The sequence below is a fragment of the Amblyomma maculatum genome, chromosome 4, assembly GCF_055883805.1.
Source record: "Amblyomma maculatum isolate TAMU_Amacu chromosome 4, ASM5588380v1, whole genome shotgun sequence".
NCBI classification, from domain to species: Eukaryota; Metazoa; Arthropoda; class Arachnida; order Ixodida; family Ixodidae; genus Amblyomma; species Amblyomma maculatum.
The window spans coordinates 64,851,792-64,868,705 of record NC_139347.1 but is presented as its reverse complement, the minus strand read 5'-3'; the positions used below and the strand labels follow the sequence as shown (position 1 = coordinate 64,868,705).

Below are 16,914 nucleotides of genomic sequence, written 5' to 3'. Positions count from 1 at the left end.
AAACTCTCAAATTGTAAAAGCAGTTCTTACAAAATATTTTATTATTTAAAATTTTATTTCAAAGATTCTTTGTACATTTTCAATTAGATTTTTTTATTTTATTCTTGCGCTTTCTTTTCAATTATATTTTTTCTCTCACGTCTTCTTGGCAGCTGGTTCAAATGCAGCCGAGGAACTGTGGAGCAAGCCGGCAGTTTCGGGTCTGCGTTGCCTTGAAATTTGCAGCGTGATGACGTTAGTAGTGACGCTTGTAGATTCGTAGCCGGTCGCTTGCACAGCCATATTTTGGTGTAAAATGCAAGTAATGTTTACGCGCAGTTTTGGCTAAACAGCTAGTCGCCGCTTCCCATTAGTTGTGCTCCTTCGGTTAATTGGTTTCACATCAGTCCCAAATGCAGCGTCCCGTATCGGAAGAGTCTGCCGCCACAATCAAATTGTCCCTGCGGTTAGTAGCGCTCGCGACAAGCTGATAGAGACGACGCTATCGGTACCGGTGCGCAGAGCGAAACCGGGTGTCTTGCTTCTTTTTGTCAGCTACGATATAGAGCTTGGGATTTCTGGCAGGGAGCCGGAGAAGTCCGCGGCACCGATGGCGAAGATTTTCCGTGCAGTCATCATGGGCCCTCCGGGATCTGGGAAAGGCACAATTTCGGAGTGGATTGTGCGAGACTTCGCGCTTAAGTATCTTTCTTGTGGTGACCTGATGCGCCAGAATCTGCGGACCAAGACGCAGGTGGGACTGGAAGTGGAGCCCTACATGACGAAAGGCAAGACCGTCAATTAATTTGTCTTTCGTACTGCTAAGTTTGATGGACTTTCTCTGTACACGTTGTGCAAGGAAGCTCCTAACGCACGGCAGGCCGAAAATTTACTCTTGCTTGAAACATACGCCAGTGCAATTTTCTGGCAATAGCCGACAGCCAAGGGGGTACATCGGTACTGGCGCTTTTGGCGCGACGACGTTAAAGCTCTCGTTTAGCGAAAAGCCCGGCATCGGTGTTGTGAACGAAAAATCGCGAGTGTGCCTCTGGAAGGTGATAGTTGGCCAGTGATTGGTCGGCGGTTTGTGTGACGTCACGAGAGCACATGGCATGATCATGTTGGCAGGAGCTTCACGAAGAGTGAGGTGGGAATTAACCCGGGACATTTGGATTCCAATCAGATGCGCTGCCCATAGGCCACACAAGCATGCTTGTATACGACTTTGGTTTAAAACGGGGCTTTATATCTGTGTCGGGTGGCTTCTCGCAGTATATGATAGTTTATGACACCGTGCTAACGGGCATGTAATAGAGGCACAAATTAAAGGATAGTCTATTTAGTGAGTAGCAAAGTGCATGCATGCGAATGGTTGTTCGCATGGGAAGCTGCAGACGAACGCCATTAACTCTGCTTAATCGTCCCCTAAACTTTAGAGCTCAGCTCTTAAGCACGCGTTTCTAGTTTGACCGGTGGGCGGCCTAATCACAGTTGGCACTGGCCAACATTGAGTGCAAAATCCTGCTCGCAAAATTCTGCTCGACCTCCCACACCCCGCAATGGTCATGTGGAACGCAGACGCTTCATCTGATGAATGGTAGTGTTGGGGTCCTGAAGGACCCCTTAATGGGACCCCTTAATGGGACCCCTTAACGGGACCCCTTAACTTAGGCAAAGCATAACTGTTTCCCCAAATTTTGATGCACGTTCAGAAATATGTGCGGTAGAGTAATGCAAAAAAAAAAAAATAAGGACAGTGTTATTTCATTGTGCCACAGAACCATCAAGTAGTAGCACGTTTAATTGCACTTTCATTTGTTTTCATAAAATTTCGCTGTTCACTGAAAAGTCTCAAATCCTACGTCCTTTCGAGCATGTGCACCTATATAACTCGGATAGCAGCTGCGCAGTCTTGACTGGTTTGCTGAGCAGAAAGTATAGTGTCATGTCTTGCTTTTGGGTGTTAAGAGCAGTACATTTTATTGGCATGAACAAGATCATTTTGCTCCCCAGTGATGTGTATTGCAGGCCACAGCATGTTTTTCATGGCATGAACTGATCTTGGAACATTGTTTGAAGTATATCATTGGCAGCAAGAAGAGTGGAACGAACAGTTTACATTTGAAGATTACTGCGCTGGCAAAGAGATTTACTAATAGCATATAGCATATTTTTACAAGGCACTCAGCATAGCATAGAACTGCAGGAACACTTTCTTAGTAAAATTTAACTATCTCATCAGTATCCCAGTCAATGAATTTAGTGCACTGCATAAAAATTGACTTTGTTCATACATTCAGACCTCCGAAAATTGTTATATTTGGCCATTGCTATGGTTTAATCCAACTAGCATTCTCTTTCTTGCAAACTAAGTAATATATTGCACATGCTTGAAGAGCTTCGAATATGTTGAATAATATCACAAAAATGTTGCATCTTATGATGATAAACAGTATCTGAAAAATGCTTGGTATGGGATATAATTTTCAAACCTTCACAGTTTGAGCGCATAACATGTGGTATATCTGTTAGGTAGATTTCTTGCAGTGTCATTAATGGCAGCATCAATGGCAATCCAGTGTTAGAGGAAGTAGGCCCAGCCAGTGCTGCAAGTCACATGCCTAAGCTGGCAGCAATTAGCATGTGCACATGTGGGAAACGCTACTTGCACATGTCACATGCAACTGAGCGCGGGGTGTACTTTGATCTTGCATTGCCACTGTGAGTGAAACCTTGAAGAGCGATTCGAAATTGCTTGTTTAACATCCTTGTTCGTGCTCATGTGTTAAAGAAGTTTATTTCCTTCATCTTCCAGGCCAGCTTGTTCCTGATGAGCTAGTCACGAAACTTATACTCCATGAGATCAACACTAACTTCAAGAATGAACACTGGCTGCTGGATGGTTATCCACGCACAGTGCCACAGGCAGAAGCACTTTATCAGGTTTGTGTGTAAACTTTCTTGTTTGAGGAAATACTTGCTATTGCTTTCATTGAGAGTTGCTTAAAGCTGAAGGCATCATACAAAATATTTTTACATTTATAGGTTTCACATGTAATGGCAGATGATTTTTATGTTAGGTGCAAGCAGTTCCATAGTTTATGCTTTAGATATTGTATGGGCTCAGTATGTATTGCATAAGTATATACAGTAATGTTTGTAATTTTCTCATCTAAAGCATTTTTTATATTGCTAGATTTTTCTTGTATTTAAACGTCAAGGGAACACATAAATTATCTAAGTTGTAGTAGTCACTGCATATTCTGAAATTCAGCCCACAAGATGGAAATAGCCAGCAGGTACTTTCAGGTCATGAATAGGAGCTCTGATGTCAGGAAAGTAAATAATTGTACCTTGTCAGTACCATAGCCAGATTTTGCAGTACTCATCTGTGGAACAGAAAATTGTGGGCTGACATGAAGGCACAGAATAAAATTGCAGACAACAAAGGGAGCAACTGTGGAAAGGAAATGGGGGTCAAGGAATGAATGCAAGCTAATGACAGCATGGCTTAAATTAAGATATGGAAATGAACATGGACAGGGCATGTAGTACGGAAAATATGTAGCTGATGGTCCCTTAAGGTAACTAGATTCCAAGCAGAAGCAAATGTGGTTTGAACTAGGATGCAGAAAATAGCGAATCGTAAGGAAATCAATGGGGCATGGGTAGCCACAGCCACAGTTTGTGCTGTACAGTGGTGCAACTACTGCACCATTTGCAACATGCATCACCAAATAAGGAATTTTGGTGCATGCTGTTACAAAGTGCAACTCGCACAAAATCAATGAGTGGACTGCCATCTAAAGCAGCTGTGGTGTAGTTGCAAGCATCTTTTTCAGGCAGATCACAGAACAAAATGCAGCACCGTGTGGAACGGCACCATGTAGTGCCATGGTACAGCCGGTGACTGGTCTGGTCATGCATGTGCTGGTGAAGAAAGCCAGCAATCTAGCGTCTGTGCTCCAATGGCGGTACGGACTAAGTTGTGGGGTGCTTGCTTGTGGAAGCTGTGTTTTTGAGGTGACTGGTTTCACTAGGCACAATTTCCCTGCGTCCGAATTCATAAACTACATATTTTTCAGCCATATGGGTCAAGAATGAAAGTAGATTATGTATACCAATAATTTTTGGATAAATTCTGAGTAACAGTTCTTGGTCCTAATTTTTTTTTTCACTTGCTATGTAACGGTAATCATCAATATATATGCAGATCTTTTTTCAAGGATTATAGTTTCTCTCTTTTAATACTTTGTTGGTACGTTCCCGGTTCATACGATTTCCCATTTTCTTACACTCAAAATCCTGGACAGTAAAACACTTCCCATAGAGTTACATTTTCTTCTCCCTGCGTTCCCAGATAACACGATTTCCTGGCTACTGCGTCCGAAATTGCGACAAATTGTGATCATATAATACGTTTCGCGATCAACTGGACATGTTCTAACGAGCGCTGCGCGACATGAAAAACTTATCAGTGGCGCTCACTCGCCACAATTGCTTTCCTGCAATGCCTAGATGCAAAGGGGCGAAGCATCACATACACAAAGAAAGAGCCAACGAGCGCACATACCAGGCGCCCGTTTCTGTGTGAACATGACTTCATTACAAGAAGTGCGGCGAATTCTTTGTGGTGCTTTGACATAGGGGTGAACCATTTTATAGTTAAAACTATTCGTTTGCATGCGAGTGGGCCGGGTTTGGGAGAAGCAGCATCAACAAAAATGCGATGACTGTGAGCCATCGCGATGGCTTCTCCACATGTCACTAGTGTAAGAGGGCGAAGCATTCGGAAACAACCAAGGAAGTGATCCCAGCTCGTCATTGCCGTCTACAAAATGGATTTGTTACTAAATGTCTTCCGCGCTTAGGACAGTGCAGATACGTACTGAAAATGAATTCTACGAGAGCTAAAAAAAGAAGTTTTGCATACTTGATGTCTATAAATGCTAATCTACACTACTATGCAGTGAGAGTCTCAATCCTAATGCCTTTGTACCTCATTCAGCAGTTAAATATTTCAAACCGAGGCAGTTCGGATCATATGTTTTCGCACATAATACGTATTTTCCCCCGCAGATTAAAAAGCGTATCAACGAGGTTTTACATATGTCCCTTTGGTTTTCTTGGCAGTTTGACTTTTTTGTTGTGAGTGCAGGACAAATCAAACTTCAGAAGCAAAAAATTTTGCTTTGCGTCGGAAGCTTATAGCATTTCTGTCCATATTTTCATGAAAGTATCTTGCAAGGTTCCAGAGTTGTGTTCACCATTATTTATGAAAATACAGCCCATAGGTTTTGTGTGGCAGCTTAAACTACTTATAACAAGCGGTGTAAAAACTTGAAAAGCAAATTTTTTCCGTCGCACGTCGGAAACTTAGTCTGTTCCTGTCAACATGCGTGTAGTGGTACCTTATAATAATTTTCATTTGCCTCCGAATTAAAAAAATATCCAAGAATTACATACTCGAAAAACAGAAACAAAAAAAAAACAATTCTATGCTCTACCTCTTACAAGGCAAATTCACAGTAATGTCTGTATGATGTTTCATGCCTTTGTGAAATGCAATGAAAATCTATTGAAGCGAGGTAGAAGTATTAGTACAATTAATTCTAGTTTTGTTTTGGACAGCTTCTATTGATCTCTTTTTGCTGAGTGTGAGGGCACCCTCTCTAGTGCCTGTTTCCTTGCTGAACTCCTCCTGGATCACAGAACAGATTCTTGAGAGCTCGCTGGCTCACATGAATCACTTTTATTGTGCTGGGAACAAAGACACACAAGTGTTCGATGACGGTGTACTGCAACAGCAATGCCACCTACTCTTAAAGAATGTTCCATGCATGTACTGCTATGGTTTAAAAAAAAAAGAAACTCCTACTTGTTTTGTGTAGGAACTGATACATCTATCATTTTTCAGTTTTTGTTTAATTAGGTTTAGGCAAGACCACCTTTGTGGTCACTGAATTATGTGAGCGGCGCCCTGCCCTTTAGTACCCTCCTACTGGGGATATGAAACTGCCACTTATGCAGTGCCTGAAGTGACTACAGGGTGCAATCTTTGGTAGTTGAAGGGTCATCCTTTTATGTATAGAAAATGGTACCAGTAAGATAACCTAAGTATTTGAGGCTTTGCATCACTGTTCATAGGAATAGCAATGAAACGTCATTGCCATTCAATGCACTGCGATGTATTACAAAGAATTTATTTGAAAATCACATTGGTCAAGGGTATAACGAGACTAGAGAGCAGCAGCATTGGAGACGCATTTAGGATGGTTGAAAGTGGGCTTTTCATGAGGTATACCTAAAAATGTCGTCGTCATTAAACTGTCGTCAACAGGCAGGGCAACAGGAAGGAAAATTTGTCTGTCCTAATGAGATGAATGGACTGGTAGCGCTACTTGCTGAGAAGCAATTAAATATTACTGGTGTAGTGACTAGTTTTTTAGTTTTCTGGGTAATGTTGATACAGGTCCATGTTGGCTGGGTTTGGTCATCTAAGTGTGGCGCTCCGTTATGAAGGTAGGTTTCTGTTTGTCACAATAACCAATTGAATACCATTAATGCTACTGAATTGCATAACTGCTGCTATTGACATATGCTTACAGCAGATGGCAAGGCTGTGCATGCTTCACTGTTGAGTTTACACACTTGACTTCTGGTGATTTTGGGTACTCTCTTCTGATGTCGCGCCCTATAGAAACCAGTACTTTCGTGAAAGCAGTGTTGTAGAAAACTAAAGAACGCGAAGGCATGTTTTCTATAACTTTAAGCTAAGGTACGGAGCCTGAGGCCATGTGACTCTTATCAAGAAAGAAAACATGAGTGGAGAACTTGGTGCTCTTGTTAAATGTATTCTCAGGTGTTTGGTGACCATAGCCTTTGTTCTTTATGTGTGCCACTATCCTAATGTTTTTGTAAGTGATGTTGCTCAGACTGCAACTATAAACAGAAAATTGTATGTACATCCAGAACACAGACCTGTCCTGTGTGTTGAACCTGGCTGTGCCTGAGGATAAAATCACGCGGCGAATCGAGGGCCGCTGGATACATGCAGCGAGTGGCCGCACATACCACACGGAATTCAACCCCCCCAAGGTTCCCTTTAAGGATGACATCACTGGCGAGCCACTTGAGCAGCGACCGGATGACAAGCCTGCTACGGTAAGCACTACACCAATCTTACAAGGCAATAAAAGAACAGAGGAAGAAAAATGTTTCTCTCACTAATAATTAGAGGCGGAAGCTTTTGTGTAGCAAAAAACTTCAGTAATTTCAGTGAACTTTAGTGATGTTTGCTCACTCTAAAAGCTGATAATTTCGAGTTTTGTGGCTTCATTAATGTTTTTCTTGAGGATCAATGAGAGATGTGTTTATTGCTAGCAAATTTTGATCTAAAGATAGAAAATGTTTTTTTTTGCCACTTGATTCAAGCTCATGAAGTTAAGAATGAAAAGGGTTCTGTGATTGTTATTCAGTAGAAAATCCTAGTCTCATACATTCCTGAAAAGAAAAAAAAGTACTGCTCTGGTGTCATTGCAGTTAGCTTGTGAAAATGGGCAATAGTGGTGATATATGTATTTAGTTTTTAGCCTTTTCGTAGCTTGTGTGAGTTTTATTCAGGTTAAGGCAGCCTCTTTGTTTTCTATGATACTAGCCAACTTCAGTAAGTCGTCAATGACCTCTTGAAGTTATCATGATGCAATGGCAAATTTCTCACTCTGTTTTTATTTCTATACACTGTGGGAACCTTGCCATTCTGTCTGCACGCCTTGATGATAACACAGCGGACAGCACTCTATCAGGTCTACTGAGAATAATGGTGGTCAAGCCTTACTGCAACTTTTCAAAGGGCTGAAGCTAAAAATGCCGGTGTATGAAACTTTCGACAACAACTTGCTGAGGGTTTGAGTGATGCATTAACATTGTAGACAACTTTCTGTCACTGGAGCAGCAAGTGTAACAGTGTTGTTTGTGCTCTGTTATGTGCCGGGGCTTCTGATTCACCTTCCACATTCCTTTCGCTGCTGGCATCACTTCCAGTAACTGTATATATGGCATTATTTTTACTAGTTTCTGTAAATGGAGTTTGCCAGTGCTAGGAGCTACTTCATAGTCTTATGGCAGGAAGCTCACAGTCAGCTGATGCATGTAGTCTTTTATCATATATATAGCAAAGCAGCTGCAATGACGCAGGACCTTCTCAGCATGTTCAATAACAACTGCAGTAGGAAAGAGAAAACTTTCCAGTTTAGGGTGGAAAGAACATTGCTTGACGAAAAGACTGACTTTGTCCAATCTGGGCACTGTTTCTTAGTGGCTAAGTCACAGGCAGAATGGTTGCTGACAAGTTTATTGTAGAGCCAACCCCGCCTGCTCCTTAATGCTACCACCACCACCTCTTGACGGCTGCAGGTGCGGGCACGCCTAGCGGCCTACAGGAGCCAAACTGAGCCCCTCCTGGCGTACTACGACAAGAAGGGACTGCTGCACGAGTTCCATGGAACCAAGTCGAAGGAGATCTGGCCACATGTCTATAAGTACCTCAGTAGCATCCGCAAGCCTGTCCAGGCACTGAGCATCGACTGAACAGGCATGTTCGAGGCATGCATCACTCTCGACAGCTGCTTAGAAAAGAACCGCAGTGTCAAAACAAGGACAGGCATGCAGTATGCATGTGCATCCCTCTTCAAACATTCCATGTCAGAGTTACTTGTCTCTTAATGTAGAGAAAAACAGTCTGACAAGAAACAAACAGAACATATTGGATTGTACGATGTGATGTTTCTGTCTAAAATGGGCGATAATGCGAAAAAACCGCCTGGATTAATGGCTGCCCCGTCACAATTGTTATTCATGGGCGTAAGCTCCAGAATTTTGTTGTGACTGGCCTGGCAATGTGCCATTCTTCCCAATGTTTGCAAGTGCTTTTTTTTTTTTTTAAGATGTTTTTGCGACAAAGACAATTTTCAGCACAATTTTTATCTAGCAGCAAAAAGGCAATGCTGCCTGTAGTTTTATTTCATTTTGTATTACTCTTATTATTATTGTAGGCTGAGAACACGTGCAAGTATACCTATGGGCTTAGGTAGATTGTTTTTGTAAGCGCTCAAATGGAAAAAAAAGACCTCTTAGCACAAAACCTTATTTTTGATGTGTAGGGTAAGGCATATCTGACTGCTGCTTGGCAAGTTCGGACCTAAGTGGCTCAGCTTTCAAGATGGTCTTGGTTGTGAAGTTCTTCAGTAAACTAGGCAATCTACTTCAAAAGTAGCTAATGTGTTAAGCACCTTGCAATCTACTTTTCAGCATAGATGTGTTGCAAACTTGAGCAGTAAACATTTGCTGTGGGCCTCATATTGCACTCTTTCAGACTCTGGGCTTGGTAAAAGTAAGAAAAAGGTGATTCCGAAAGAGCTATAGAAATGTAGTGAATGGGCTTGTTAGCAGACGTTAATGCTAAGTGGCAGTGTGACGGACGGGACACGAACACGAATAAGTTGGCCCTTGGTGTCTGTCTCTTTCTGTTTATGTCCCATCCTTGATGTCATTTTGGTATATACCATAAGCTACGTTGCGTGCAAATTGTAAGAGAATGTGCTATGAATTAAAACAGTGTTACATCATGCAGCGGTAAAGAAGGTTGTAGGTTTAAATGCAATTCCTTATAATATTTTGCTTCAGATATTCCTATACAGCTGCTGATTATCATTCAGTGGGAAGGAAGAAATTTTCAGATTTTCGTAAAAAACAGGCCAAGAATCAGCAGAAAATTTCCACACGATTTTTATTCTGTCTCTACTGTATCCTGTTATAGTCAGTCGATTGTGGATATATTGAGTATATCTTGATTGTTGCCAATGTTGAGCAGTAAAAACTTCCCCTTGAAAATCTCACTCGAAAGATAGATGAAATATTCTATAAATTAAATGGTGCACTGCGCCCCTGCAAGCGGTGTTTTTCGTGTTAAATCTCTTTTTCTTTTTTTTTTTTTCCACTAGAGATATCGTAAAAGACACTGCTGCTAGCTTGTAGGCTCAGCTTAGCAACACGCAACATGTAGCAGGCTACCAAAACACTTGCGGAGGGCATGCTTCCCTAGTGTTGGTACACCATACTCCTACTTGTAGGTTGGTGGTATAATCTTACTCATTGTTGTTTTTTTGTATATCGAACTATTTTGCAATCTCTTTCGAGTTTAATTTGTCCAGGATCAGCTGTGTATGCATGTGTCTCGATCCTCGTGTGCCCATATATCTCTAGAAGTACTCTGAAGGTGTAGCTTGCACTTGTTTTGCTAAATTTCTTTCACATTTTAGCACTTCAGAGCACTTATGTTTGCTAAGCAAGCAAATGAAAACGTGCAGTTTAACTGCTGCCATATCAGAACGGCTGTAAAACGCAAAGATGTCCATTTTAAATCTATTTTCCTGAATTCATTTTGAATGCTTGTTTTGAACGCGTTTCTATGCATGATGTTTCAGGTCTCTCTACATTTTTATTGCATCTTCTTTAGAGGACACGGCGCCTTGTACAATGAGAAATTCTATAGCGATCAGGCCATGTCTACCGATATGCTCACAGTACATGAGTGGGACGTTAAAGTATCCGCGCTGTCTATTTAGATACTGCAATGTGAAACCTATGGTGGTTCAAATTAGTACTTGCACATGCCGGATGATGTTGCATGCAGTATTTTCACTGCGCACAGCATATTGTGTCTGCACCGTTTACTACACAGCTGAGATAGGAAAATGATTGTGTTAGGTAGCAGGCGTCTAGGGGGGAAAACAAACAGTTTGCACTGATGAATCAGCACTTCCTGAAATGCTTTTCGTGTCATGTGGCTGATATTTTTTACGATACGAAACATACATTAGTAAAATTGCTGAGGTACGAAAATTACTTTCTCTTTACTTTAGGTAGCCAGAATATTCAGTGTGCAACGATATAAAGGATTTCGTTTGTAGTACATTCAATTAAATTTCATAATTTGTTGGGCTTTTTGGTGACCCACAAATGCTGCATTGTTTAGCAACAAACTTTAGCCGGCTGGTTATGCAGCAGTTCATTGTCTTTATTACTTTATTCACAAGGATGAACTGACTGACTATTTATTTTAGCTCGCATTGCACACCTCTAGTAATATTTAAGGTCACTGTGGCCATCTCAATCTTTATGAAAAAGATCTGCAAAATTTTTTCAATACTAATTGTGCACCCTGGTTCGAAGTCCTTCTATAGCGCTAGTAAAAATGTAGTTACTATTAGTGCTTAGAATATGTGATTCATATAGAATAGGCTTGTATGGAACCAGGTGTATAGCGTGGGTGCCTTATCAGAAGGGAAAATGGCACAGAAAGCTTCTTGACGCTAGATGGTGAGAAGCAGCTGTTGAGATTTTACAAGCTATGGAGCACATGTGGTTGTAATTGTCTGCGTTTGTCGTGTGTGTTTTCATTTTGTACATGATGCAAACTATAGTTACATATTTACAGTTGAGGAGTCAAAGTATGCTTTCCTTTTCTTTTTGTTTTGGTGGAGTTTGCACGGGCCTGACAACAATTTTTACTCTTGATTTGTTTTAAATCCATTGCTGTGACATGAGCAGAACAATGTGAATAGTTTATGCTCTATTTGTGGCAGAATTTTAATGTTTCGAGAGTTATCACAGTTTTGTTAATTACTTTGGGTTTGACTATGCAAAACTTGTGACTTTGCTCTGCAGTTGATATATTTATGCAGTCTGCTCACTTGTGCAGCACATTGCATTCCTTGCAATCGTTATTGCTTCTTGGCACATTTTTCAAGCTTACGTTTGGAGGGAGCGCGGCGTAAGAATATGTCAGTGTTTTACACTCGCCACGGCAGAGTGTGTGCACTCGTGGTAGTCACACCCTAGAACATGTACTGGCCGCAGTACCATAGGTGTGAGTATGGCGAGGTGGCAGTGCAGAATCATGACCCACTGCCACTTGACGTTGTATGCTGTACAGAGCTGCAGACAACAAGAAACATATGCCCTTCTTTCGGTCGTGTTTCAAGCTGTGTTTGTCTGCATTTTGTGTAGCCTCAGTGCACCATAATGCATGAACGTTCTGTTGATACAGCTGAACATTTTCATGAACCTTCAGGGCCATTCGCCATTCCTCGTACTTCTTTGGTATATTGACAGATGGCTCCACAAGCAGAAGGTTAGCACGGCAATCAAGGTCTGGTTGCTCCGTTGACCTGTAGTTTCAACACCTAAATGGTTCTTACACCACGAGGAGGAGCAAGTGCTGTCAAGTCCTTAAAAGAAAATAACTTTTTGGCAGTTAAGCCACTGAAAGTGAAGCCAGTTATAAGTTTTTTGTGGTGAGGAATCTAGTTTGCCATGTGTTTTGTGCCTCTCTTTTACAGGAAGCAAGGCTTATCCAGTGCAGTTTTGTATTTTTTTTAGCCACCAGAGGGCAGTGTAGGTGCTGAAAGACTGTTATATTCCAGATTTTGTGACAGATGTTTATTTAAAAAACGTCAACAGCTCAGTGTTGAGCTTTGAGACTCTGTGTTAGGTGCTCTAGGTATAGTGTTCCAGTGTTCTCCTTTTGTGTGATGTGCAGTATGGTCCACTGTTAAAGGGAACATGAGGTTGTGTTACTACCGCACTTTACAAAGCACTCCTGAAAGAGCCAGCAACAAACGATCGTACAAGTTGCAAGCGCAGTAAGCACGGCTGACTGCTCTTCCCGAACATGCACTTGGTGCCATCCATTTTTGCCAGTAGTCGGCGGCAGTGCTTTGCAAAGTATTTAGGCCACACGATCTCATGTTCCCTTTAACAGTGGACCGTACTGTACAAGATGTGTGCATAAAATCCCAACATACTATCTACAGTATAGTAATACTAACTTTAGAACAAAATGGCTTCATGCATCAAACTGTGTTTTGCCTCCTGATATGTGCGGGACAACCTTCACCAAAGTTGTTAGGTTAGATTTTGGTGACAAAAGTGTGTCCCAGGGAAATTAGTTGGCGAATGTGATTACTAGCTATGGATGGATATATCACGCTACCGCTATGAATTCAACAGAACAAAATGAACACATGAAAAGCACGTGATAGGTTTTGTTGTGTTTTGCGGTACCGGTAATATCCACACCCAATCGTGTCTTTGTGCTTTAAGTGGTTATCGGTAAATAATGGTAATGTTACTGCATCATGCTTTTGTTGACAGCTTAGCCTGCCTTTTGGGATTGAGCACTCAGAAGATAGATTAATCAAGGCCGCTGAAAAGCAGAAGTAGCTTAGGTGCATTTTTGGCTGGTCATGTTGCACCTTGAATTATTTATCTGAATTGTCCCTTTGAATGTCATTAAAGCTGAGCAGAACAAGGTGCACTAAGAAAATGACACAAGCATTATTTTGCACCTTTTTTTGATACGCATACCTCCTTGGCATTGCTGCTTTGTACCTTATATGCATTGCGCTTGTTGATGATCTGGCTTAGTCATTGGCATTTCGGTGCATAAATACTTTGCTCACATTCAGTTCAATATCTGGCTTTGGCACATCTTCGCGAGTACCTGGTTTTAACTTCCACGTGGCAGTATAATGCTGCTAATACAACTGCCTTTCAAAAAATGTTTTTAGCCCTGGACATAAAAGCACCTCGTGGTCTTCCCCATTTGTAATGCTGTGTAATGCTGTGCTGTTATACAAATGTAGATTGAAGCATGAATGCCTCACCGTGAAGTTAAGACATATCTCATTCTCACATCTTGGTGCTGATGAAAATCAACATAAGTGAGTAATTTTATTATTGAAAAGAGCTGACCTAACTTGGACAGAAACTTTGATGATGTCACATGGTCAGAAAATGACCTAGCCATGTACTTTGTCACATGTCCGAATCAATCATTTTTCAGCATCACTGAGCGATGTTTTACCATTGTTTTTACGAGAAATGTTCTCTGAGTCTACTCTGACACCACATCAATCGGTGTAAGGGTTGACATACAATCAATGTTTATTTTTGATTTAAGCTTTATTTTACCTGTTTGTGTGCTATGATGCACCTACTATTTGCTTTTAAAAGCCAAGCTTGACGTAGACATACTTTCACACTACATAGTATGTGTTATTTGCTTGTGAAACAAGTTTTTATGAACAATCATATACTGACAGTGGTGGGGTTATGTCACTTTTGCCTAATGCACTGATGCCTACATTTATTACTCTAGTGCACTCTATCGGTCATTGCTACTTTTAGTCCCCGTGATAGAAGACATGCTAGGAGAGCAAAGCAGTCAGCATGTTGCTCCACATAGTCTATCATAGGCCACTCTGGAGTAATCTGCCTGTTTGTCAAATGTAATTGTAGGATGCGGCAGCTAATTTCGGAAATTGCTTCTTTGTGCGTCAAAGTTGGGCTTCCTTCTTGTGATTGTATGAACTGGTCAAGACGAACAAGAGTTCAAATGATGAAAGCGTATTATGAAGTTGATTCAGCTGATTTTTGTAGGTCTAGTATCGCTGAAGCTGAATAACTGTTGTGAAAAAACAGTGCTTCAAGTGGTGCGACATGTTGCATATGCCTTTCTTGTTTTTGAGAGTGCTGATTTCTGCACTGACGTGTTGCACTGTGTGAATTGTATTGCCTTGAAAAAGACATTTGGCTTTACAATGTAGAGTCTTTGTCAAAAGTGTAGAGCCCAGGGGGTCTGCCTCTGAGCCACTTCGTGCATCTTGTAATGCATTTCCAGTGTTCCAAATCTATTGGTGGTAAGAAGACTTTTTGTCCTAGCCTCTGCAATGGGAAGGAACAAGGGCCACTACACGGCTTGGAAGCAGACCCCTTGGACTCTACACTTTTGACAAAGGCTGTACTATAGCTTACTTAGCAGGAAACAAGATGATGAAAGGTTTTCAGTATTTTATGCCTTTTTTACAGAGGCTGCACTTTTATGAGAAAGTATTGTGCACTGAAGACTTATTTAGAATCTTGTTTTTGTTGATGCATGTTCAGAATTTTTATACTGGTCTTCTACTTTTTTACTTCATTATGCAGGACGGATATTTTCAGACTTGGTCCTGTTGTAATGTGTTTTTAAAGCAATGCACATTTTGTAAAATGTTGTTAGCTCTGTCTCGGTAAATTGCATGCAGTCTGTCTGATACATATTAATGCAAGTGTCTTGTGATAGTTCTTAATAAACCAGTTACAAGTGGCTTTGGAAGAGTTTGAATTTTGGATGAGTAGCTTTGCAAAGCAGGCAAGCACTTGCAGCATCTTGTTACTGTTTCATTAAAACTGTCAGAAAATCTTACTCATTTCTCAGTAATTTTGTGGGGTATCTACAAATTGTCATTTAGCTGTCAACTGCTTTTCAACCTTCAGTGATGATGATTCAGCCATTAAAGGGGCTTTATTGTATCTGTATTGAATGGATCAACAGAATCTCATTGTATGTCAATAAGTAAAGTTTATTATTTTTTTTTTTTTCAAAGGGTATAGGCTACTTGTCAGGGCATGTTTAAATTGGGATATAAAAAGCAGAAAGGATGTGGTGATACCAAAAAGGCACTATGGTTAACTTCAAGCACTTCTGAAAGAACTGGACTATCCTCCTTATTTTTCTGTTGTCCTGTCTGGACAGTGGCACTACGCATGTCCACTGCTATCTGGTCGAATCTGTGCAGTCGTTTAATGTCTAAATGGTAAGACCAGAACTCATGCCTGGGCTACCGTGATGGATGAAGGGATTTCATTAGTGCCTCCCTTTAAATGGGTTAGGTTGTGCTAACTTTCCTAATAAATTTTAGTGTTGACTTCGTCATTTTGTAGCCTTTTCTAGCTGTCAGTCTTGTTCAGACCTTTATTTTTTGCCATTCTAAGCTTCTTTCTTTGTTCTAAGCTGCAGCTGGATGGATGATAAAGTCGGCTCCTTTGAAACTGGCAGTAACAGGCAGCACCAGGCTAACATCGCCTTGTGGGATGTGTTACCAGCTATTAGCAAAAAAAAAAAAAAAAAAAAAGAAAATCGTCAACAGTACTTAATTTGCAGCTGGGGGGACAAAGCAAAACATCGAGCAGCGTAGCACTGTTTTGTTACGGCATTACTATTCATCGTATACCAAAAATTATGAATTCTTTAATAGCAATACTATTTAAGCCCAAGGTTGTTCCGTGTTGTGCGCAGCTGCATGTGTTCTCAGTAATGATGTCATCATGACTGGATGTGACATCATCATGACATCACGTCTGGTCATGTCTAATAACCGGAACTGATGTCATCATGATGGAATGTCCGGTCATGACCGATGACTTCACCAGGCGATTCACACATATGTGAAACTGACCCCACCGGGCATCCGTGCTGCACCTTTCATTTGGTGCTTCCTCAAACGTTGCGCTACACAGCATGCAGAAGTAGATGCAGTACAGCAGAAATTGGGTTTGTTTCAAATTGGTTTACAGGGAAGAAAAGGCGCAGTATCTATCACACTTCTCCGTTGACGACAACAGATAGAAAGGGCGAGTTTTGAAGTATAATCATCAATAACTTAGTCTAATCAAATGGCAAACAGGATTGCTGTGTTATTAGTCTTACACAAGAGTGTAATCTGGCCCAATTTTTTTTTAACAAATTTTATTTTGTTGGGGGTCACAGTTGGGATGTTTGAAAAGAGGGGCCCTGTTGTTTAAACCTCTTTGTATTTCTTTTCTTGTATGGTTTTCATCAAAGAGAACACAAGTAATTCTACTTTAGAAAAGTGGTATTATTTAGTCACAGCTCCTGTATCCAGCGGCAAATGTATCTCAACGGAAGCTCTAAAACTAATGGCTTGCACCTTCTAGTGCGGCATCCTTCATGGTTGACAGGTACAAATGGACCGACTACAACATCAGGGGATTAGGCTTACACCATTGGTTGGAGGCAACCACTGAAGGACG

The 16,914-nt window shown here is 41.1% G+C and overlaps 1 protein-coding gene across 4 annotated transcripts; it reads left to right on the top strand.

Moving 5' to 3' along the window:
- The first annotated feature begins 165 nt into the window (after positions 1-165).
- Ak3 (Adenylate kinase 3) lies at positions 166-15,109 on the top strand. Of its 4 annotated transcripts, XM_084601752.1 has the most exons (6): positions 167-445; positions 535-767; positions 2,795-2,922; positions 6,952-7,143; positions 8,395-8,572; positions 12,154-15,109. In XM_084601752.1, exons 1-5 carry the CDS (start codon positions 393-395, stop codon positions 8,566-8,568), a joined length of 780 nt encoding a protein of 259 aa, XP_084457878.1. In that variant the 5' UTR covers positions 167-392; the 3' UTR covers positions 8,569-8,572; positions 12,154-15,109. The 4 variants fall into 4 exon arrangements, with proteins under 4 accessions (XP_084457880.1, XP_084457878.1, XP_084457879.1 ...); XM_084601754.1 differs by having other exon boundaries at positions 166-234; positions 565-767; positions 8,395-15,109; XM_084601753.1 differs by having other exon boundaries at positions 565-767; positions 8,395-15,109.
- The last annotated feature ends 1,805 nt before the right edge of the window (positions 15,110-16,914 follow it).